This window comes from Pyrus communis, chromosome 12 (assembly GCF_963583255.1).
Source record: "Pyrus communis chromosome 12, drPyrComm1.1, whole genome shotgun sequence".
Taxonomy (NCBI): Eukaryota; Viridiplantae; Streptophyta; class Magnoliopsida; order Rosales; family Rosaceae; genus Pyrus; species Pyrus communis.
The window spans coordinates 25,904,395-25,927,352 of record NC_084814.1 but is presented as its reverse complement, the minus strand read 5'-3'; the positions used below and the strand labels follow the sequence as shown (position 1 = coordinate 25,927,352).

The window sequence follows — 22,958 nt, the reverse complement described above, 5'->3', positions numbered from 1 at the left end:
TAGCGGCATGGCTTAAGATGTAAGCTGGGGTTGATGATGATATTCACCTTCTTCTTCCGCTTCTCCCATGACTCTAGCAAACACCGATTTTAACGCTCCTCGTTTAGCAAGTGATTTTAGCATTCCTTATTCTTAAGCTTTTTGGTGTTCCAACGTGACTAAAAAAATATGTAAATATTTAGTTTGAAGGGCCAAACCTTAGTTTTAATTAGTAGTACCTATTGGTTGCCATTTATTTAGACAAAGAAAGCTCCAAAAGGTTCAAAAGTCCTAGATTGATTGATGGGATCTACCTTTATTCAACAAACTGACCAATCCAACTCAAACTCAAAGAATTTGGTTAAGTGACGTAATAAGTGGACAGTTAGTCGATCAGGGTCATATCAATCAAAGTTCATCAAGGAAATGCATTTTCCCTCCGGAGAATGCCGAGGCGTAAAATTTGAGATCTTTAAGCTCAATTTCCACGTTTCCAGCCTCAAGGAAAAGCATGGAGATGGAGCCCCACAAATTGAAGCCAAGGATCCCCTCCAATGGTCAACGTGTTGGCCCTAGTTTCATTGCACTCAACTCTTGGCTATTTAATATTTATCGTTCCTCTTCAAATAACAAAAATTTAGGTAAGAGTATTTGATCACGTCATTCGTAAAACATATTATAAATTATGTATTTTAATTTTAGCTTATACTAGTCTGTTCAAATTGAAAATTGAAAATTTTCCTATCAGACAACTTTGTTTACGTTTCCTTCCGCTCACTAAACTGAAAAATATACACAAATTAATCAAGGCACGTTTGATTTGTCAAGAAGGAAAAGTTGAGAGGAAATTCAAATATGGTTTAAATTAAGATACATAAGTTGATGAACAAGAAGTCAATGCCCGAACCATACAACCTTTTTTTTTTGATGGAGAGAGATGGACGGAGAGAAATTCAGCAAGAAAGAAGACGGGTATGGTGCGTTCTTGACTCCCTCTTTTAATGCTCTACTTTTCCAAAACGAAATTTGCAAAATAACAAAGACAACTCAAAAACAAAGGCTAGTGATTTTAACACCTCTTCTATCCACGCGCAATCCCAACATGAGGTCAAAAGACGAGCGTTAAAATTTTTTACGCACTCGCAGAAGGAGTACATGAGGTTAAAAGACGAGCGTTAAAATCACTGGCCAGAACAAAAACCTACCCCACCCAAAAAAAAAAAAAAAATTTGTAGTTGGTGTAAATTGTGATGAACCTTGGAAGCAAAAACACAGCTCTTCTGAACCATCAGCAGCAGCAGTGGAAGTAAATGAAGCTTCAGATCTTTGATGAGAGGGCATTCAAAGTTTTCAACTAACGCAGATGATCTGTCCCACATTGAATACCTCTGATCATTTCTGATCAGAAATATTTAAGATCAATGGTAGACAAGAAAAAACAGTTGTGTAGCAGAGAGTGATCATCATCAGGAACTATTGCAATTCAAGGCTGTCTTAATTTGCTGCACAGTGTTTCCGATTAGGGTATTAACGGTATTTACCGACTCCAAGTTCAGTTTAGTGGATGGCAAGCTGCTCACCAGAATTTGAAATGCCACTGTGATTAGTGATCCACTTCCAGTTGCATTGCAAGAACTCGATGAGGCGCAGTCCCCTTGATCTGCCTGCCCGTCGGGAGAAATGGAGAACCCTGAGGGCAGCAGAGGAATGTAAGAAGGATCCTCACCGCTCATTGCTATGTTTATGGCCGGTAGGTCAACAGGGGAGTACACAACAAGTGAGCCTGATGAGTCTATGCAGCTCTGTTGGAGTATCAACATGTTGTTCTGGCTAGTGTTGAATGCCTATACAGTACAAGGAAAATAAGTTGCACTATGCGATTAATTAAGTAGTCCTTAAAATAATTTGCGTTTCACAATAAAATACAAAGAGAGCTGCTATATGCACTCCAAAAAGGTCATTTTACATTTCTTCCTAACGTAAAAATAAAGACGGGGAGGGGAACATAAAGACATTTTTGGAGTGCTAATGTGAAAAACAGAATAACTTGTTTCGCAAATATAGAGTTGTCTTACTCGAAGAACAGATATGCAGTTCCCTGGATGTGAGCCATTTGCTATGTGGGCAACATCTTGCACTGCATTGCCATTTGAAAGCACATCCCACTAGAGGAAAAATCAAAACCAATTTATAAGTTGCAGCTAATTTAATCTGATTAGTAAGTTACAAGATTTGAAAAACATTTTCTAGCAAGCATAAATGTACCTGAGGTCGAGTTCTTTCATCCTTGAAAAAATTGAAGACATTCTGCGGTGATAAGGGGAGCCAAATAGTAGTAGCCGCACTAAGAACCACGCCATTGGGCTGGCCAGGATCAGTGATCTTATGGATGGTGACTCGCACTCCAATCTCGTTCGTCCCAGAAAGGGTGGTCCATCTATGTCCGTTGGATGAGCTAATGCTTGCGCAGAAGTTGTTCACCATCCTTTGAGCTAGTTTCATCATGCTCCTCTTTCCTTCAGGGGATGGAATCACTGATTGATTCACAACAAAAAGAAAATAATGTTGAGATTAAGCTTCTAGGGGAGAATGGTAAATGATCGTTGAATAACTTTGGTGTTGAAAATTGAAGCTACCTCCTTCAAGATCTCTTGTAGAAGTTCCTGAAACCATTAGACAAGCAAATCTTTCACACATTCTCTGCAGAGCAGCAAGCCATCGTTCAGCTCCAAATGCTAATCCGCTGTGAATAAGATCTCTATAAATCCGATGAGTTGGAACTTTGTCTTCTATTTCCACATGTTCCACCCAAGTAACCTATTTTTTTCCACAATGATGGAAGAAGTAAGCGAAGTTATACCATTACATTTTAGATTTTACATACAGAAAAAATACTTTTTGTTTGTGAAACAAACCTTGGAATATCCATTAGGCATGTCTTGAATCAAGCACCCGGAAGGAAGCCTATGAGATCGACACTGGCTTGTAAACTGGTTATCTTGTGGAAAATCGTAAGAAACATCAACAATTATCCACAGGCCTTGCTCGATTTGCTGACAATAACGAAGGAAGTAGAACTCCCGAGTTGGTACCAATGGAGAAAGCACTTGCAACTCGTTGTACATCTAAATAACATCCTTCAAGTGATAAGAACTTATCCAGGCATAATTCCAGCATAAGACTAGACAAAGCAAAATAGAAGTGTAATAAAATTTTAAGCCACATACCAACTGCAAAGAGCCACTATGACTTCCCAACATTCCAGATGATATTACTTCGATTGTTCTTGCCATTGAGACAATTGTTGGAAATAGCTCTCCAAATTTGTTCTGCAAACTTAAAATTGTTAAACTCTTGGATGTAAACAGTTAAGCTACAATTCAGGTTTGGGAATCGCAAATTATATGAAAATACAGAGAGAACCAGGAGGAGGAGAGAATTACCGGGTCCATAAACATGTCTACTAATGCTAAACCATTCATGATAACCACACCAGAATCTCTTGATGCTTCAATTCTAACATTGGGGTTTTTCAAATGACTATTAGCCCTCGGAAAAATCCTCTCGTAGGTTTCGAGATTAAGAACATCCCTCCCATCAGTAGAAGACTTCATCCACAAGGGTTCATTGGTCCGCAAAAGCCCAAGCAACTCTTCCATGGCATTGGTTGCAATGTCAGTCATGAGGGACTTATCCATGTCCGAAAACCCATTAGGCTGGTAAGGTAAATTGGGCATGGAAGATGAAGCACTCCCAGGTAGAAGATCAAGATCAAGCGAAGGTCCGGCCATCCCATGGCCCCCAAAACTTGCCATTGATAAGTCCAAAGACGAAATATGAATAGGCTGAACTGGTGAGAGCTGGGAAATTGGCCTCCCAATGTATTTTGCAGCAATACTAGACACTCTATCTAACTGCAAATGAATGAGAGAGCGAAAATTTGAATATCCAAAAAATAGATAAACACAGTAACTGAAGAGAAAATTGCATCAAGCTTGACACTTCAGTACAAAAGCGAAATGGAAAATCGAGTAAAAACCTCTTCTTTCAATTGGGCATTCTCCATTCGCAATTTATGTTCGTCAAAGTAGGAATCTTCGTTGAGTGGAGGGACACCGCAAGAGGGGCAAATCACATTCTTGAGGGCCTCTCTGATTGCAATGTTCTCGCATCGGATCTTGTCGTTCTCTGCTCGAAGCGCGCAGTTATCTGCTCTTTCGTTTTGCGCCTGCCATTAGTAGTACAGCAGTGAGGCACAAAAGTAATGAAGAAAAAAGTGCAGTAACTTTCAAGCGGAAGAGCGAGCGAGCGAGTGAGAGAGAATTTACCTTCATCTGGGTCCTGCGGTTTTGAAACCAAAATTTGATCTGGCGAGGAGCCAAACCCAACTCTCTGCTCAACTGCATCCTCTGCTTTTCATCTGGGTGAGGGCACTCCTTATACATTCTTCATACCAAACACATGCAACCAAATTAATCGCTTTTTCCAACCAAACAAACCCATAAAAAAGCACAGCAAAAGTCGTAGACTTTAGACTTACCCTTCAAGCCTCTGAATCTGGTGAGTAGTGTGGCGGTGGTAGCGCTTCTTCCTTCTCTGAGAGCCGGAGGCCTCGTCGTGGTGGTCTCCACTACCAGAGCCACCGCCTCCGCTGCCATACTCCATTTTTTGTACTCCTCGGATTAATTCGTCGCACTCACACTATAGCTCGCTCTTGAGTTTGGAAGGAGATAGAAGAAAGCTACTAAATGGTTCTATGATCAGCAGAAGAAGCCAAGTCCCACGAGAGAGACAGCAAGCAAACAACAAGACTGACTGTGATATTTTATATGGGTTTTGACTTTGTGGTGTGGTGTGGTGTGTGGGTTGTGTAATATATATACACACCCATACGTGTATGGGATATGGAAAACTGGGTTGTGGTTGTGGAGGGTTTAAGGAGGAAATGTGAGCATCAGTAAAGGATGCTTCAATGCACCAAAAATTTCATAAACTGACTATCAAGAGATTATCAAAGATATCGGCTTGATTTTGGAAAGATTAAATCTTGACCCATGATTGACTTTTACCCTAACAAAATCACTGCCAAGAGATTATATTTTTACTTGTGGGTGATTTTTTGTTAGGTAAAAGTTAATCACGGTCCAATATTTAATCTTTTCTAAAATCAAGTCGAAATCTTTGGTAATCTCTTGACAGCCGTTTATAAAAATTTTGGTGTACTAATGACTCTGTGCTTGGCTTCCATAACTGATGCTCTTTCCCTATATATTTTTCCGAACCACCACATTTCCTCCTTAAACCCTCCACAACCCGGTTTTAACAAAATCACTATATCCCCGCTTCCACTGATTTCTGTGTTTTTCGTAACTGATAGTTTTAAAAGCGTTTGCTTTTCTACTAATAACACCACCTGAAGGTCAGAGAGAGAGAAGCAAATGGGCAAAGCAATTAAATTCTCTCAACACACCCCATTGGAGGGCATAATATTTTTCTGGTTTTTTCTGTGGAAAAATGCTAAGGGGACGATTTCAAAAGTGAGACTCTCTACCATCTTATATTTTTTGGCACACTTATCATGCAACCATTATACGATATTGCGTAAAAAAATATGAGGTGACGGATAATTCATGAAAGTTCTCACTTTTGAAAGAGTCTTACTTAGTATTTTTCTTTTTTTTCTGTGTGTGGTGGCACAAATATAGAAGGGGGTATTCTCAGGGCCAGGTGGGCAGTCGTTGAGCTTTTAATAGGAGCTCCCTAAACCTTACTACTTGCTAGTCCTACCCACCGGTGGACAACACTGCTCATTTCCCGGCTGCCTCATGCAGCTCCCCACTCCCTTGTAATGACAAATATACCCTTTTTATCCTTTCCCAGTTTCCACCACAACTTTTACGTTTGACCTTTATTGTTTTATAACTTTCCTCCCTTCGTTCTAATTCCGCTAAATTCTTTCATGGACATGGATCCCTCCGGATCCATTGGTCCTAATCTATTAAGTTTCGTGATCCGGACAATTGAAATTTGATCTAACAACTAAAAAATTTCAATAGTCCAGATTACAAAATTTGATGGATTAGGACCAATGGATCCAGAGATGATTCATGTCCTTCCTTCATGGTTGTAACTTGTAACTTATAAGAGTTTTTTTTCACACTGACTACCACATGTGTCGAAAGTCAAACATGATTCCACTTTGTGAGAGAGATTTTTTAAATTTATCAGACATCAAGTGTAATAATACAATTATTTATAATTTTGAATTATTTATAATGATTTGTATTATAACACTTACTGTACCGAGATATGTTACTAACACACTAAAAAAATTCTACCTTGAGACTGCAATTCTCTCAACACAAGTCAAACCCACCTTCCATTTCAACCATTCCATACCGAGATATGTTACTAACACACTAAAAAAATTCTACCTTGAGACTGCAATTCTCTCAACACAAGTCAAACCCACCTTCCATTTCAACCATTCCATTTATTTTTACCTTTACTCCTACACCAGTAGTTTCACTTAAAAGCAGTTGAGCCTCGTTGTTAAGTGCTTAAAAGCAGTCAGTACCAAGTATTAGAAGCCTTGTGTTAAGTACTTATATTAAAAGCAATTATGCCTTCTTGTTTTAATTACAAGGTCTCAATGAATTTGTTTCACTAATTAAGGAGAGATTAATTTGCACTATACTTGTTTCATTTAGTGGTTCAATTACTTATATGGAGATTTAATTTAGTTGGTGAGTTTAATTAACTTAATTGTTCCATAAATTACAATGCATGTTAAATACTTATATCAACATGTCTAATATATATATATATATATATATATATATATATATATATGCATGGTAGTAGCTTATGCCTAATATATTAATTATAGTTGGAAAATTGATTGATGAGTACTGTATAGTCCAATTAAGGGAAGACATGCATGTATGGATATGCAGGAACGGGTGCTCGTAAATCTTGTGGGGGTTGTGTTTGTTCACTTGTGCGAATTTGCGTAACGGCTACAAGGGAATGAGAATGATTACGAGATAAAATAGATCTCTTTGAATCCATTTATTACGATTTTTTTTTAACAAACAATATTATCTATATTAATATTGGGCTAAGCCTCATAATAAGCTAGCAATAATCTGATTCAAATTCGCTTTTGACGATAATGGAACCAAAGACCTCTTGCTTACAAATAAAAATAGATACCACTAGATCATATTACTAAGTGGATAACGAGGCATTGTTGCAGGCGGTTGTATCCTGCTTTCTCTAAGAAAGTCTTAACCTTTCCGCGAATAGTGATGAGTCTTCACGAGAGATCAAAGCTCAAAGGCATATTAAAAGGTGTTGAATATTTTCATAATTTTCATCCTTATTAATACTCGATCGATACATGCATTTATCCTTCGTCAGATAATATCTTATGGTGGTTTTTGAGCAGATTTCCCAGAGTAGGATGAGAAATGGAATTCAGTTGAAAATATTTGGGTGCGTAATTCAAGGGTATTCAACGATCAAAATAATAAATAATAAAATTATTTAGGTATTCCATTAATGAAAGTAAAATACTATATTTGGATTAATTACATATGTGAATCTATCAGGATATCAGGTTACAATAAAATTTGAAATATATTTTTGTTTTTTTTTTTTTTGTCAAACGATAGATTTTGTTAGATTAACCACTAATTCAGTTCGAACCCACACCATGTAAGGGCTCAACTCCTTCCTACCTATGTGGTAAAAGGCTCATTGCTCAAAATATATTTTTGTTTGAAAATTTAAAATATTTAGTAAATATTTGTGTTAATGATATATCAGAATTACCTCTAATATTCAAGCCCAAATCCTGCTGCAGTTACATTTTTAACGGTAATAGTGCAGCGGTTCCAAATAAAAAATTTTACCAGGCTTAAATGAGAGAGGATTGTAAATAATTAGGGATCATGACGAGAATTTGAAAATCAATCCAAACTCCTTTCAAATTCGTATTCTTGAGGGAGTAGGAGGATGTGATCAAGATCCAATAAATTAATAGTTTAGGTTTCATATATATATATATATATATATAAATATAATTGTTATTAGTACTTCAAAAATCTTATTCTATACTTCTCACAAATGTATTTTTCTTTCTAATTATAGAAAGTTTGGAGTGCCAAATTAGATTTTTGAAACACTAATAATTCCTTGTATATACACTCGTATATACACATATATACACATAAAATTATATATATATATATATATATATATATATATTATATCGCTTCTGTTGTTGTTGATGTTGTGGTAGCATACTACTACGTACCTACTCATCAAGTCTGAGCAAACAGTTTCTAAACTTCCAATATTGTTCTTGAGTAGTCTAGCTCCCTAGCTAGCTGGAGGAAATTATGTCGCCATACACGTATCCATCCTCGTATCATACATAAACTTATATTGTGCGTCATGAAGCTAACTGAATGATGCATCAACTTGTTAGGTTTACTTTGTCTGGTGTTGGTTATTTTGTTTGGTTTGAGGTGCCCTGATATTTATTATTGATGCCTTATCTATTTAAAGACTGAATTGGAAATATGCATGTTCTAGTCCACCTTGCTTATTCTCTGTCTTGATCAATAAAACTCCTCGTGTCGTTTATTCCTCGTCTATTTTTCGTTTTTTATATATAATTTTTTAATATAGACACATATGCACTTTGTTCCCTCCCTATATATACAGGCATATATATTTTTCTAATGATCTGAAGAACGGTCATTCTCTAATTGACGGATGATCTGTATGTATATTGCAATTCCGGTCAAGCCCTAGCTTATGTGAGACACACACGTACGTGCACACACAAAATTAACCTTATTAATGGACAGTTTCTCGATCCTTAAGTTTCTGAATTCAGCTGATTCAAGCCAGTATATATCATAGCCTTATTATCCAATAGCTATATATATATATATATATATATTATATTATATCCAATTAATGTTTTCATTATTTCTCAAATTATCATATCACGCGTGTTCATTTAAGAAGCCATTTGGAATGACGAGCACCGAGCAAATTAAGCGAGTTAATCAAATTGATATATGAATTAGCAGAAGTAATATTAAAGGATCTTAATAGTCTGTTGCAGCAAGTCATTGCTATTAAATTATGGAAGGTTTCGTGGCAGGGAAAATACTTAATATTGGGTAGCAGCTGCATCTCCATCTGTTTTTTCAAGAGCCATTTAAAGAGATTATTTAATACCTCTACTAGAAAATTGAAATGTATATTGACAAAAACAATCAAACAATTCTCCCTTCAGCCTATGAAAATGGAGAATACTTAAATCACAACATGCATGATTGAGATTAAAAGTTCGGGTGTAATGGAGGTTATCAGCATTAAACACTGGTTAATATTGTTAATTTAATTTAGAAAAAGGTTGCTTTTCTTTATATCTATATGCAGTATTAGAGTCAGAATTTCATATGAGGAGGGGCCTCACAACATGAAGTTGGAGTAAATTGCACAAACATCGAAATACCTATCAAATTCAATACAGAGAACTAAAAACATTGTACAAACTTAAACACTTGAATGTGAGGTAAAGAGTTATGGCAAGAAAATTAAAAAATATTACCAAAGGACTAAAGAAAATACAAAGAAAATTTGATGACAAAAGCAGGATGTAAGAGAGATGGAGCGAAAGAAGGCGGCGTAAAGGAAAAGAGAGTTTGGACTGAGAAGAGGCACACTTGAATTTTATTAGTATTCGATTGATAAAGTAGCATAAAAAAGGCACGACGGACTCATAAATATTCTGATCCCTTAGTGGCTCGGCCTCTGTTTATCTGTAGCTTCCTATAATCATCCCATTTCCTTGCTTGCAAAGACAACCATTGCATCAATGCACAACAAGTCGATTGTATGTGCAGATAAATTTTTATGAGTACGTAAGTTACATGGTGGTTCATCTTACTTGTGAAGTTATTACGCATACAAAATTAAAGTGAAAGAAATTCAACTAATTAATATTCAAAGAAATTTCCCAACCAGGACTAATGAAATAAGAAATTAAGCTGATATCAGATTTCAAGCTCAGTACTACAAAATCTGAAACTTGTTGAGGTGTATATTTATAGTTCACCATGCTTGTTCAACGATATAAACCTAACTGAGAGAAATATAGTTGGCTAGAAAATGCAAATCAAGGCATAAGAAGGCATGCAGGGAGGTTGCAGTGGCCTTGTGGTTTTTAATGTGGTATTTATCCGATTGGATATGCATGGTCCATACAATGTGGCTTATTAATTAGTTTGTGAGTCATGTCGTACTTATTTTGCTAGATTTGCCATAAATATATACCTAAGCTTAGTACACTCTATCGTATACGCATGTCACACCCACGTACACAAATTTAGGGAAAACCTAGAAGCCAAAGGCCCAAAATGGAGAAATCCAAGCTGATGCGGGAGCCAAGGCTTAAAAATAAAAAAACAAATTGAAAACTTCTCTTGGCGTTGGAAATTCAAATAATAAAGGCATTGTAATTTATTTTAATGACATAGGAACTTGTTAAGTTATTTTAAGAGAGTTTCTTAGGAAGTTGTGGTCTATTTATGCTTCTTTATCTTTAGTTCCTTTAAATATTGATGTATTAGAAGCCATTGCTGAAGTTGAATGAATTAAAATATATTTTGCTTTGTGCAATTGAAGTGAGTGATTTCTCCTTCTCCAATCAAACATTTGGTTTGGTCGTGTGAGCGAATCCACGATTAGCGACGTGAGCTAACTCCGTTGCCCCTGGTTGAGTGATTCCTAGGTTATCTATCCCTCGTCTCCTCGAGAACTCTTGGCTTCTCCTGCATCAAGTGGCATCAGAGCAGGTTTTTCGCTGTAGTTGAAGATCATGGCTATGATTATCAATCCATTTCAAGATCACATCGTTGAAGAGATTAGTTTCGTCGATTGGAATTCACCACCAATTTACGATGAGTACGTTGATGAAGATGAAGCCAATAATCATTTTGTGAATGAATTTTGAAAAAAATTTCAGACAGTCTACAATTTTTGTGACTTCAACATGGATGGAACAAGGTGGTGCCCCTTCTTCCTCAAGCCCAGCAGTGATGCTTAAAGAGGCCACTCATGTGATAAGTTGCGGTTATGAAGACAAAACTAAATGGGGTTTAAAGATAGGTTGAATTTATAGATTCATCACGAAGTACATTCTAAGGGGTTTCAAGATGCATTCTAGTGGTTGGAGGTCATTTTCAATCAAAAAGAAGGAACCAGGCCTACAACGTTTGAAAGAATGGGGAAATGGTCTTTTCATGAATATTTTGTGGCTTGAAACACTTTGATCACTGTGAAATTCATTTTACTATTGTGGTTGTTGTGGAACAATCTACAAGGTCCTCCCAAAGATCGGGGAAGACCAAATGAAACTCGAGGACGAGTTTTCTTCCAGAAGAGGAGAATGATGAGGGAGCCAAGGCTTAAAAAAAAAAAAAAACAAATTGAAAACTTCTCGTTGGCATTGGAAATTCAAATAATAAAGGCATTGTAATTTATTTTAATGACATAGGAACTTGTTAAGTCATTTTTAGAGAGTTTCTTAGGAAATTGTGGTGTATTTATGCTTCTTTATCTTTAGTTCCTTTAAATATTGATGTATTAGAAGCCATTGCTGGAGTTGAATGAATTAAAATATATTTTGCTTTGTGCAATTGAAGTGAGTGATTTCTCTCATTCCCCAATCAAGCATTTAGCTTGGTCGTGTGAGCAAATCCACGATTAGCGACGTGAGCTAGCTCCGTTGCCCCTGGTTGAGTGATTCCCATGTTATCTATCCCTCATCTCCTCAAGAACTCTTGGCTTCTCCTGCATCACAAGTAGAACAACCGTAGGAGGTTTCCAAATTTCAATCCAAAATACTTCGAAATCGAACTGTCTTTCTAGTTTCCACCATTGAAATTTTTGGAATCGATGTTGTCTCAAAATTTTTGGAACAAGATTCAAACTTCCTATTTAAAAAAAAAATAAGTGTACTGACAATTATTTCCTTTTTTTTTTTTTTTTTTTTTTTTTTGTTGCATCTGTTTTCAGGAGATTTAATTAGCTATAGTTGTCTACTTTTATATCTCCAACGCTATCCATGAAATCACATATGCATAGATGGACTTCCTTGAAAATGAAGGTACAATAATTAATACACAGAGAGTTAGGTCTGATAGTGTACAAAATGTACCACTACACAGGGCCCTGATTCGGAAAAGCCTCTAAATTTTCATTACATGTATACAAATACATATAAAACACATTAAATGCAAAGGATAATACTAAATATGGTTTTAGTGCTAGTGGTTTAGTCCTTGTGCCTTTGGAGATAAGGAAAAAGTCTTGGCCAATCAAACAAACTTGTTTTTGTTGCACGTATAAACAAATTAAGTTCACTAATTAGCTTATAACAGTGCATGATTGAATTGGGATCGGGATTGAGATTGAGATCGGGATTGAGATTGAGATTGAGAGTGAGATTGAGACTGAGAGGAGTCTGCTTGCTGCAGGCATTTTTTCCTGTATCTCCATGCTACTTGAATGTATCTTGCTGCAAGGCCTCTCCAGTAAGGTGACTCATACCTGCCAACATAACCAAACTTCAACACCAATGTTCGTCGTAAACTATTGCCACATGCATCCTAGACGATTTCTTGCTGACCATGTATGCACATGTCACCAGTCTTCAATCATGCATTTCGATAGAAATAATTCTCAAACATATGCATACATGAGATATGAATAGCTTTTTTTTAAAAAAAAAAAAACCTTATGGCTCCTTGAACACGCGGGTTGCGCAAGAATCTGGAGAAAACACTGGTGACTTCTTGAATGTCAGCTGCTCGGAGTGAAAATGCTTCAACGTTTGTTAAGCATCTTACAATCCTGTTGCTAAGCAACCGCTGTCCAGGAATCCTGATCCTTTTAGCATCTGCAACAGAAACCACATTGATAAATTGATGTTGTTTTTTGAAATTTTTGAAGAATGCTCGAGACTGATACCTTTGTTTACCGAAGAATGCTCAAGACACCATGTGAGAAGTTCCTCACCACAAACATCTCCTTCAGATAACGGAATTCTAATCCCATCTTCTCCCATGCTCTCCATTTTTCCCCTCACTATAAAAACCATCTTCTCGATGAGACCACCACGGTACAAAACTTTACTTCCCTTCATGTATGTCGTTTGCCTTAGTCTTCCACAAATGGAATCTAAGATGGGTTCATCCATCAGGGCAAAAATTCGTACCTGCAGAATTTCCGGAATTTAAAACATGCATTATGAGTTAATATGCGCCAAGCTGATAACTTTGAACCGTGGACAACTAATACTTCTAAGGAAACAAGAAGATCATCATTCAGGCAGAAAGCAAAAAATCCGATATTTGGATCATTATAAGTTTATCAGTTTATGGATTAAAAATCTTAGATATATTATTATTCCCTGATACTAAGATACTCACTTTCTTAATAAACTTGAAGAGATGACGTCTTATATCTATCTGAATGTTTTCAGGCAGGATTCCCACAAGCACTTCTTCATTTACTCCTCTGGTTGCTGCATAAGTGTACCGCTCAGCTTCTCGCACCCGCCTTCGGAGCACAATACATGAGGCTTTAATGATCAATTTTTAACATAACAGAATTATCGATTTATGAAGGGATAGTTCTTTTTATAAAGCATTAATTTATTTCTTTTACAGTGGATATTATAGCCTAATGCATGTGGAATTTCAATTGTAAAAAAAAAAAATAGACGTTATGAATACATCATACCTTCTAAGTTCCTCTGGCAAGCGTCTATTCCTCATCCACTGCTCAACATCATGACGTCTGAAGGAAATTTCTAACCGTCTGTGCAGAGAAACATATTTTCCTTTTCTTAAATCATAGCAGAAGTCAACTAGGAAAACTAACTGGCGTTATCTATTCCTCCATTTCTTTGAGACTTAATCAAAAGAATGAATCGCATCATGATCGCAGTGACAAGCGAACGCTCATGGTACTTAATAATTCTTAGCAGACACAAAACTTTGAATTTCCGACAAATAGGAAAGAGTTACTAACATTTGTACAGTTGGATGATTTTGAAAAAAAAAAGAGGAACTTACAAGGAAGAAAACACTGAAAAACCAAAGATGTACAGCTTCGATAAAATATAGTGATATTTTTGTTGGCTATCCCACATCGGTGGGGAAAAGAAAAATAATGAGTTTATGTGAAATCCTGTCCCAATTTAAGTGTAATTTTCATATTAATGGATTTATGAGCTACCGAATTACCTTTGAGTTGACTTTGTTTGACCGCTTCGTCGAAATGCATGGTTTGAATTCTACTAATTTATTTTTAACATACTTATCGCCACGAACGCAGAGATGCAAACGGATTCGATTTTGGATTTATAACAAAGATTCCGAAAATTCTACGTTCGATCAATGTTTCGTCTTGTACGTTCTTAAACTACGAACCAAGAGGATCCACTTAGAATTTTGGCCCAATCCGGATCCCCCCTCACCTTTTGGATTTTCTTATCCCTTTTATTATTTTGTAACTCTCTCTCTCTCTCTCTCTCTTTCTTTTTCTTCCTCACTTCTCTGGACCCGGCTTCTCTGCCCCTCTTACTTCCATACACTCCTATTATTTTTTGTTTTGTACGATCACGATTAAGTCACGTCAACATTTTATATTAATTTTTTTATAAAGATAATAAGATAAAAAACAATAGTGATATAAAAAATTGATGTAACTTAATTATGACTGCACAAATAAGAAGAGATCAAAGTGTATGAGAACTGGAAGAACAGAAAAGCCAGGTCCCACTTCTCTCCCACTCTCAAAACTCCCGCACTCTCTCCTTCTCTACAAGCCCTCTCTCTCACCTCTGAACTTCACCTGAGAGGCAACAAAACCACCACCACACCTGGACTGTGATCACGAAAACCCCAAACCAAGGGAGTGCTCCACCGTGGCAGTCACGGTGCTCAATGCCCCGACGAACTCCGACGACATATCGCCGTCTCCGGCGAAGTTAAGCTTCGAGACTCCTTTGATCTTCCTTTCCCGTAGTCTACATTACTTGGTTAGTGATTAAAAATGGTTTTAGCATGAAAAACAACTCGAGGGGCATTTTCCAGAAATCTGGAAACTTCAAAAACCGTGGTCGTTTGGCCATGTTTGAGGTCCTCCGGCCAACTACGGCCACCACTCGGTCCCCACTTATTATGAATCTCTTCTCCACATTCCTAACTACATTTTGGCTTTTGAATCGCTCAATTTGGTTATGAAACGAAGAAGTTACGAAGCTTTAAAAATTACTCAAACTTTCGGCCAAAAACCCAGTTTTCCGGCGAGCACCGCCCCTTTCGAGGCGTTTTCCGGCCAAACCACCGCTATTGGGCCGGCATGCAGGGTATCAATCTTTTCATCTCGTCGAGTAATACAACTTTCATTTTTGTTTCACTTGATTTCGTTGAGTAACAAATAAGTTATGGACGTTTGAAGTGGTGCCTAGAAACCGGCCAATTCATTGACCAAAAAACGGGTCAATCCGACCCAAGTCCTTTGAAACCAGCCCAAAACCCTTGAGCCTCCAACCCAACCCGTGACCCTTTTAAGCCCAAACCCAATTATTTACCCCAGGCCTTTTTATCAACCCAATTCCCTAAACCATTAATATATACGCATTAACCCTTTATCTTAAGCCCAACCCACCTAGACCTAACCCTAATCCAAGTCCAAAACCCTTAACCCAGAAACCCTCCTAGACTAATTTCGACGTCCAGAATCCATTTCTGACATTCATTTTTCCAAATTCAATTCTTATAATATAGTTTTATTAATTGTACCTTTTATGTGCTTAGATATTTGTGGCGTTTCCGTCTTCACTAGTTTGCGTGGCTCTTTGGTGGCGAAATATATGCGAGTGGACCCCTTTCTAAAATGCGTGTTTTAATAATAGAAATGCATACATGAAAATCATGATTTACTGAATACGTTTTGTGAACGTTTTACGAGAAATTGATTATCATGCTATACTGAGTTTATTTTGGAATGCATATTTTCTAGCGAATCCATGTTGTTGTAGGATATTTGATGGATGACGATATACTATTTAAAACACGTTTTTATAACATTTCTTTATAGTATAGATGATGAATGACTTTATACTATGAATATGAGTTTGAGATATATGTACCTATGTTTTAGAAAGATTATGTTCAACGTTTTGTGCATACCTAATGGTCACTATATGCCTGTTTGGTAAACGATACTTATATGCATGTTTGCAAATGATACTAATATGCCTATTTGGCAAATGATATACATGCCTGTTTGGCAAATGATACTATTATGCCTGTTTGGCAAATGATACTATTATGCCTGTTTGGCAAGTGATAGATATACCTGTTTGGCAAATGAAGAGTTTTGATACTGTTACTGATATTGATACCACTATATACGACATATGTTTATGAAAGGTTTTATGGCATGCTAGGGTTTTCGGAAAAACCTATTACATATTAGACTATTGATGTTTTCATAAATTTTTGGGGGTTAGTATGTTGATAACCGTTTCAGTATTATATATATATATATATATATATATATATATCAACTTGGTCCACTCATGTTTGTTTTGCGCCCCCTCAACATTTAGATTTGAGGCGTACGATCTTGGCGTCAAGGCACTTCCGAATCGGCATTTTCGAGTCCTCTTGGTGTAGGACCCATTCCTTGTTTATTCAATTTTTATATTTTTTCTTTTAGTGTTTTAGATTAGATGTGTGCTCTGAACATGTTCCTCTTGACATATTAATTATGTTTAAATTTATAAAGTCATTTAATTCTTGTTCTCATGCATTCTAAATGGCTTGCGTCACCTTCAGGTGTCGGCCAGCAAGTGATCAACCCGATATCCCGAGGACATCGGGATCGGGACGTGTCAATTTAAATATGATTACCTTGTGGACGGTATGAGGGTCGTTATAATGGGGCCCCGAGCCCGTCAATCCAAAATTCCAACAATTTCAATTAGCCTATGTTCAATACTTACTAAGTAAGATATGTCACGATTAAATGACTATAAATGTGTAGGAATATTTAAGAAGAATAAATCTTAGAGAGTTTTAACGAAAAACCTACGGTACTGTTCACTTTAACGAAAAACCACATTTTTACACTAAAAAGTCAATCCTAGTACTATTCACTTTATCCTTTATTCTGTCATTATCATTAAAACTTAAAGTTTTTAAGTCATTTTCATTAGTTTTTCTTAAATCAAATCTTAGGATAAAAGTTGTACCTCCGGTCAAGAGCCTGCACCAAGTTCTGCATATTTCCAACTATAAGAGCGAAAACCAAGACACCTAGGGCAATGCAGCCAATTAAAAAAAGGACTTCCCAACCAAAATAGCTCGGAACTAGATTTCCAGCCACGGTACCGAGTGTCTGCATAATGTAAATGACATGGTTATTTTCTATCAGCTTTGTAATGAGACCATGCCAAAACAAGATTATGATGGACAATTAACTTAACTGAGTATAAAGTAAGAATTATACAGTTCTTTTAAATGATTTGGCTTTGGCCAAAAGAAGGGACAAATGGAAGCGATACCTGGAATCCCCAAAACAATCCGTACACATATCTAGTGACTATACTCTTTTGTGTCGTAAGAGCGGCGGTTTGGTTGTAAACTCCGTAGGTATAGCCACTTGAAGTTAAGCACGCACTAGCATTCGCATTGTTTATCCAGCTATCACGTGATGGATTATCCACTCCAGAATCTCCAAATTCATTTCCACGCCCACAATCTATGAAGCTTAGACACCCATTAATTCCAGATATACCGCAGGCATCTCGAAAACATTGATTAACCCTCTGGGACAAGAAAGAGGGTAAGTAAGTGAATGATTGATTAACCCTCGACATTATTTGAAAGTCACGATATTATCCATTACAAATACAAAAACGAAAAAAAAGAACTATCATATTAAAAGATCCTTTAACAAGGGGATCCTTATTTTATTTTATTTTTTTAAATAGAGATTAGGTGTGGAACCCACTCTATATCGAATTTCAACGATACGAACCGTTTTGTTAGTCTCGATTCATAGATCATCTTTGCAAAAATTCAATTCAATCCGAAACCATTTGCCTATTTAATTATTAAGATCAAATTTCATTGTTTCTTATATAACAAAGTATTCGTTCATTTCTTTGAACCTAATTAGATGTCTTATACATTTCCAATTTGGTTAATCTTTGCAAGGATGATCTATGAGATACAACTTGAAAAATAGACGGTTCTGATCGTTAAAGTTCGATATGGTGTGGATTCCACAACTAATCCCTATTTTTATAAAAAAAATAAGGGTCCTTCCCCATAAAGATTTACATCATATTAAATCATAATATTGCAAGTTTAAGCAAATAGATAAAGATGCAATTTTTCCCATTTTCGCAGGCATGAAAAGTTATCACCAAGTTGCTTCCTTGTTTGACAAAAAGGTGAGAAGAGATTGTATATGGACCTTTAATAATTCTGGACATGCAAAATGAAGACACACGAGGAACATAAACATGTCTATCGCAGGAAACTTCCGAGAGTTAAGAATAAAACCTTTTCCACCCACCTGTAGCCCCATGAGGTACCAGCACGATCCAATAACGTGGCTAGCCAACACAAAAATGAGAATATTTATTACAAAATTTGCCCCTGCTGACTCAAATATGAAGCCACTTGGAGTCTGACCAGCGAGCAGAGGCAGAAACCTAAATAACCTGGGAATATACTGAACAAGAACTGAAGCACGTAAAAGATTTTTTGCATAATTTGCTGCTCTTAATCCCAAGTTGTCTGGTAGAACTAACAGTATTATGATCTGCAAACAATTGAAAGAACAACTTACCACATGGGAAGCAAAGATGTGCTTACATCAGACAGAAAAAGTCGCAATGTCATGTTAGTGTATAAATAGATATATTGACAGATGCATGCAATTTAGGGTAGATTGAGAGGGCAGCAGGCAGGGGTTATCACCCTCCCTCGGCAAAGCCACTGAAAAACAGTTTTCTTCCATGGCAAAGAGCAATGAGAAACTTGCTTGAAGTATTAAATGGATGTAAAAAAATACCATTAAAGCAAGGGAAACCAAGAATACAGAATATCATGCTCGTGTTTGTTTGTGTGTGTGTGAGAGAGAGAGAGAGAGAGAGAGAGAGAGAGTTTACCTGAGGCAGCGGTAATACAGCGAAAAAGTCTAGTAGAAAATATCCTTGAAGGTAATTCAGAGCGATTTTCTTCGGATGGTCAACTAAATCGCCAGCACCAACCCCCCTAGACTCAGGACCCACATAAGCCAATCTAAACTGCAGAGAGAGGGAGAGAGAGATTCATTTATCTGTCAAGGGTTGAGACTAATCAACTTACCTCATCCATAACATTTATTTAACTTCTAAATGAGATCTGAATGTATGAGAGGGAAGGAAATCTTACCTGAAGGAGTATGTGCATTAGGTATATGAAATCAGTAATGCTTCTGAAAATCACAAGTCTTGTCGTCAAAGGCCAATCAAGAACTATACAGTTCTTATCCTGCATTCAAAGACTGGGAAATCAAGTTCAAAGGGAAGCAACATCACAACGAAATGAACTAAAAAAGATCTCATCTTCTCCATAGAAATCTATCATTACAAATAAATACCTTAAGTGTGTAAATTGGAAAACCAAACTAGGTCTTGCTTAACCGATAGTTCCAAACTAAATCATAAAAATGACAAGGAAGAACCAAGGAAATACCTGGTCAACGAGCAGGAGGAAGAAAAACAGTGGGTCTACAAAAATTGATATTATGCAAGAAATGACGAAAAACTTGTCCCATTGCTGCACAACTTTAGCATGAGGGTTCATAACTCCAGGTATATATGGACTCAGAAAAGAAAAGAAACTCCTTGCACTGCCTTTGGCATCCCCATACAGAGCACTATAAAACTACAAACAGTTGACGATAAAAGAAATATGCGTAAGTTTCTTGGAGTGCTTATATCTTGTCATTCCAAAAAAATAAAAGAAATAGGGAAGGAAGCAGTGACGAGAAAGACAAAGATATACAATGCAGCTTGAGAGGAACTACTGCTTTGTAAGTGCTTTGCACACTGAGAATGTTAGTACAGATATTATTTCATGCTCTCCAGAATCTCCACTGCTCTTAATTGCGTTGTTAACACGAAAAATAGTCATGTTCTCTTGCCCTTCGTCAACTCATTTTTTTTTTTGTCAAACGATATATTTTGTTAGATTAGTCACCGATAGTGTACGAACTCATGCCGTTATGCAAAGGTCCAACTTTTCCTTTCCACCACTAAAGGGCCACTTGCGCCCTTCGTCAACTTATCAAGTAGTGTAATATACTACATGAGCTTTTACCATGCAGCAATATCCTAATCATTTGACAGGATTAGATGCAGAACTAGACATATTTACTACGTGGCAATAATGCATAGCATTTAATAAAAGACAGCACCTAAATGTCTACAAATAATGTACACAAGTTAAAAGAAAAATCCTTTGATTAGGGAGAGAAAAACACCTTGGAATCAATTATCTCTGAAGTCCTTCGATGAGCAGCCTTGGGATTGTATGTTGGGCAAGTTGTGCAGTAAGGATCATTGCACAGCCCCAGCCGGCCAAATCTCAGCAAGTGTTCATTTTTACCCGCATAGTTTTCATCCGTCCATTCGTTCTGATTTGTTGCATTGGTAGAAGGAAAATTTTCTCCTGCAGGTTCCACCACTTCTTGCCCTGCTGTTAGAGCTTGAGCTGCCCGGAAAATGCTATCAGGCCTGTCGTTAGCATATAATGGACCACTCACAGGTCCGAAAAGAGGTTTGCTTTGGCTCCCTAATGGACCAGTATGACCTTCAAGTCTATGTTCCCTTTCATATGACGTGCCCGAGCCCATAGAACTCATGGGAATGGAAACTGATGCCTTTCGCTTTTGGGACACAAATGTGTCGAACAGTAGCTGGTCATTATCTTCTGAGTATTGCGGAAGAGTGTTTGGTAGGATGGGTACCTCAGTTCCATTATAACCAGCAGCCATTTCTCACAAATCGAACCTTAAAACGAAGATTGTGATTTTCGAGTAGAATTACTATACGATTAGTACAATGTTAGAATTACACAAGTGATCATGCTAGTTAGCTCCATTTGGGTTCAAAAAGTCTTTGTTTTCTGCAGGGAAAGATATCAAAAAACAATATAAGACAACCTACTGCAACTTACAGCTTCCATTTTTTTTTAATTTCTAGTTTGAAGGCATAAATTTGCATTTATAATTATAAAAACAAAAAAATAGAGAGAGCAAAAAAGCATACATTGTAATTTGAGTTGGAGTTCAAAAATCCTGAAAACAAGGTGTGAAACTTACCTGAATAATTCGAAAAGACAAGCAGAGCTTAATAGGGGGTTGAAGTTGAACGAGAAACCCAAGAATATTAACTCATTTGATTAATTAGCGTACTAGCTAAAGAAATATACATTCTCATCACCGGGAGGGAGGGAGGGAGGAAGAAGAAAAAAGAGGAGAGGAGGGGGGTGGGGGGGGGGGGGGGGGTGGGGTGGGGTGGGTGGGGGAGAAAGTATAAAAGAGCTGCAAAGGACTTGAGGGCTAAATAAAAGAGGGCAGCTTGGAAATTCCAAGGGAACGCAGGCAAAGGGGTGTTTGACTGTTTGTTATTGGATTTTTTGAGGAGCTTGAAATTTCCCATGGAAGCAAGGAGTGCGGACCGGACACGATTATCCTTGTTTTCATTTGTTTTTGCTACCGGTCAATACAATATTTTACACAAAAATAAAAGAAGCTTGCTAGTTGCTGCTGCATATTTATTTGTTTAATACGACAACTTGAGATCAAATTTAGAACAGGACAGAAGACTCCTTGGGATGTAAATAAATGGGGAGGGTCGGAGCTGAACAGTCTGTATCCTCCTTGTTTACTTTTGTTCTTGGTACATTAGTGGGTTAGGTTTGAATCGTTCCGTAGTTGATACCTCTCCAGTTAACATATAGTGATGTAACTACATGACGAGGGTAGGAGAAGTTGAACTGACCTCCATCCAATCCTAAACACTTCATATTTGAAGTTGAATAAGCCGCGCCCATATATTCCTTATAGTAAAACTCATTCTATATTGGACCACTTCGAAATTCAAGTGCACCAACGTAGACATATTTTTGTTAAGTGTTCACTTCTGATCAATTTGGATTTACATGAGAAATCAGGTCCGCATTGGACATCTTTTCGGTCTAGATTTGGGCCAAACTTTGTTCATTGCCCAATTTATGAAAACATGACTACCCCTGACTAGAAGATTACTACAACGAGAAAAAAATAATGGAAATTACATATTTTATAACATAGTAACATTCAGTGTTTTCACGCTTTATCCCTTGTTTTGCTGTTCTTTTGCTCTTTTATTTTCACTCTTAATAGTAAAATGACAGTTTTATTTATGTGGTACGTGTGTGGGTATAATGCGTCTTTGAGTTCCACCTGTTGTTCTCCTTTCTTGAAAGGGTAAACCCACGTGTTGGTCATCGTGGAATGCTCTTCTACTGCTTCCAATACAGATCTCTCAATCTCTCCAGCTCTCTCTCAAAAACTAGGAACAAAAAATCTCTTAAGTTCTCTCGACCAACCAAAGCTCGCCCATTTGGGCTTCCACTCCCATCCAACCAAACCCCCAATAACAATCACAACAATCGACAGAGGGGTTATCAACATCATCAACTCCCCCAGCACCTCAACTATCATGGGTCGTCTCAGAATCTCCATAAAAGCCGACGCCAACGCCATCGTTGAGCAGAAAAAGCACAGAAAAACCCAAAAGTTAAAAAAACGAAAAAAAAGGGAAAAACCCTCGA

General features: G+C 37.1%; 2 protein-coding genes across 2 annotated transcripts; both read right to left on the bottom strand.

Moving 5' to 3' along the window:
• Positions 1 to 828: 828 nt before the first annotated feature.
• LOC137711654 (homeobox-leucine zipper protein HDG11-like) lies at positions 829 to 4,795 on the bottom strand. The gene is made up of 10 exons (XM_068450908.1): positions 4,520 to 4,795; positions 4,308 to 4,425; positions 4,019 to 4,207; positions 3,423 to 3,893; positions 3,207 to 3,308; positions 2,895 to 3,104; positions 2,616 to 2,796; positions 2,245 to 2,513; positions 2,055 to 2,144; positions 829 to 1,823 (listed from the first exon to the last, which is right to left on the bottom strand). The coding sequence occupies exons 1-10, from the start codon at positions 4,642 to 4,644 to the stop codon at positions 1,446 to 1,448; spliced, it is 2,133 nt and encodes a 710-aa protein (XP_068307009.1). The 5' UTR covers positions 4,645 to 4,795; the 3' UTR covers positions 829 to 1,445.
• A 7,463-nt stretch (positions 4,796 to 12,258) lies between these two features.
• On the bottom strand, positions 12,259 to 21,135 carry LOC137709666 (probable cyclic nucleotide-gated ion channel 20, chloroplastic). The gene is made up of 12 exons (XM_068448653.1): positions 20,623 to 21,135; positions 19,833 to 20,024; positions 19,530 to 19,628; positions 19,265 to 19,402; positions 18,667 to 18,915; positions 17,648 to 17,911; positions 17,336 to 17,481; positions 13,810 to 13,887; positions 13,497 to 13,626; positions 13,036 to 13,282; positions 12,802 to 12,964; positions 12,259 to 12,615 (listed from the first exon to the last, which is right to left on the bottom strand). The coding sequence occupies exons 1-12, from the start codon at positions 21,133 to 21,135 to the stop codon at positions 12,438 to 12,440; spliced, it is 2,397 nt and encodes a 798-aa protein (XP_068304754.1). The 3' UTR covers positions 12,259 to 12,437.
• Positions 21,136 to 22,958: the final 1,823 nt, after the last annotated feature.

What these genes read in the sequence shown, in the direction of transcription:
- LOC137711654 (XM_068450908.1), bottom strand. Translation starts at nt 4,644, where the DNA reads ATGGAGTATGGCAGCGGAGGCGGTGGCTCTGGTAGTGGAGACCACCAC. An exon ending in TGCCTAATGGATATTCCAAG is followed by an intron (nt 2,797 to 2,894) that starts GTTTGTTTCACA and finishes GGAAAAAAATAG; the next exon opens with GTTACTTGGGTGGAACATGT. An exon ending in ATGAAAGAACTCGACCTCAG is followed by an intron (nt 2,145 to 2,244) that starts GTACATTTATGC and finishes TTTTTCCTCTAG; the next exon opens with TGGGATGTGCTTTCAAATGG.
- LOC137709666 (XM_068448653.1), bottom strand. Translation starts at nt 21,135, where the DNA reads ATGGCTGCTGGTTATAATGGAACTGAGGTACCCATCCTACCAAACACT. An exon ending in CAGAGATAATTGATTCCAAG is followed by an intron (nt 20,025 to 20,622) that starts GTGTTTTTCTCT and finishes AACTGTTTGTAG; the next exon opens with TTTTATAGTGCTCTGTATGG. An exon ending in TCCTCCTGCTCGTTGACCAG is followed by an intron (nt 19,629 to 19,832) that starts GTATTTCCTTGG and finishes CTTTGAATGCAG; the next exon opens with GATAAGAACTGTATAGTTCT.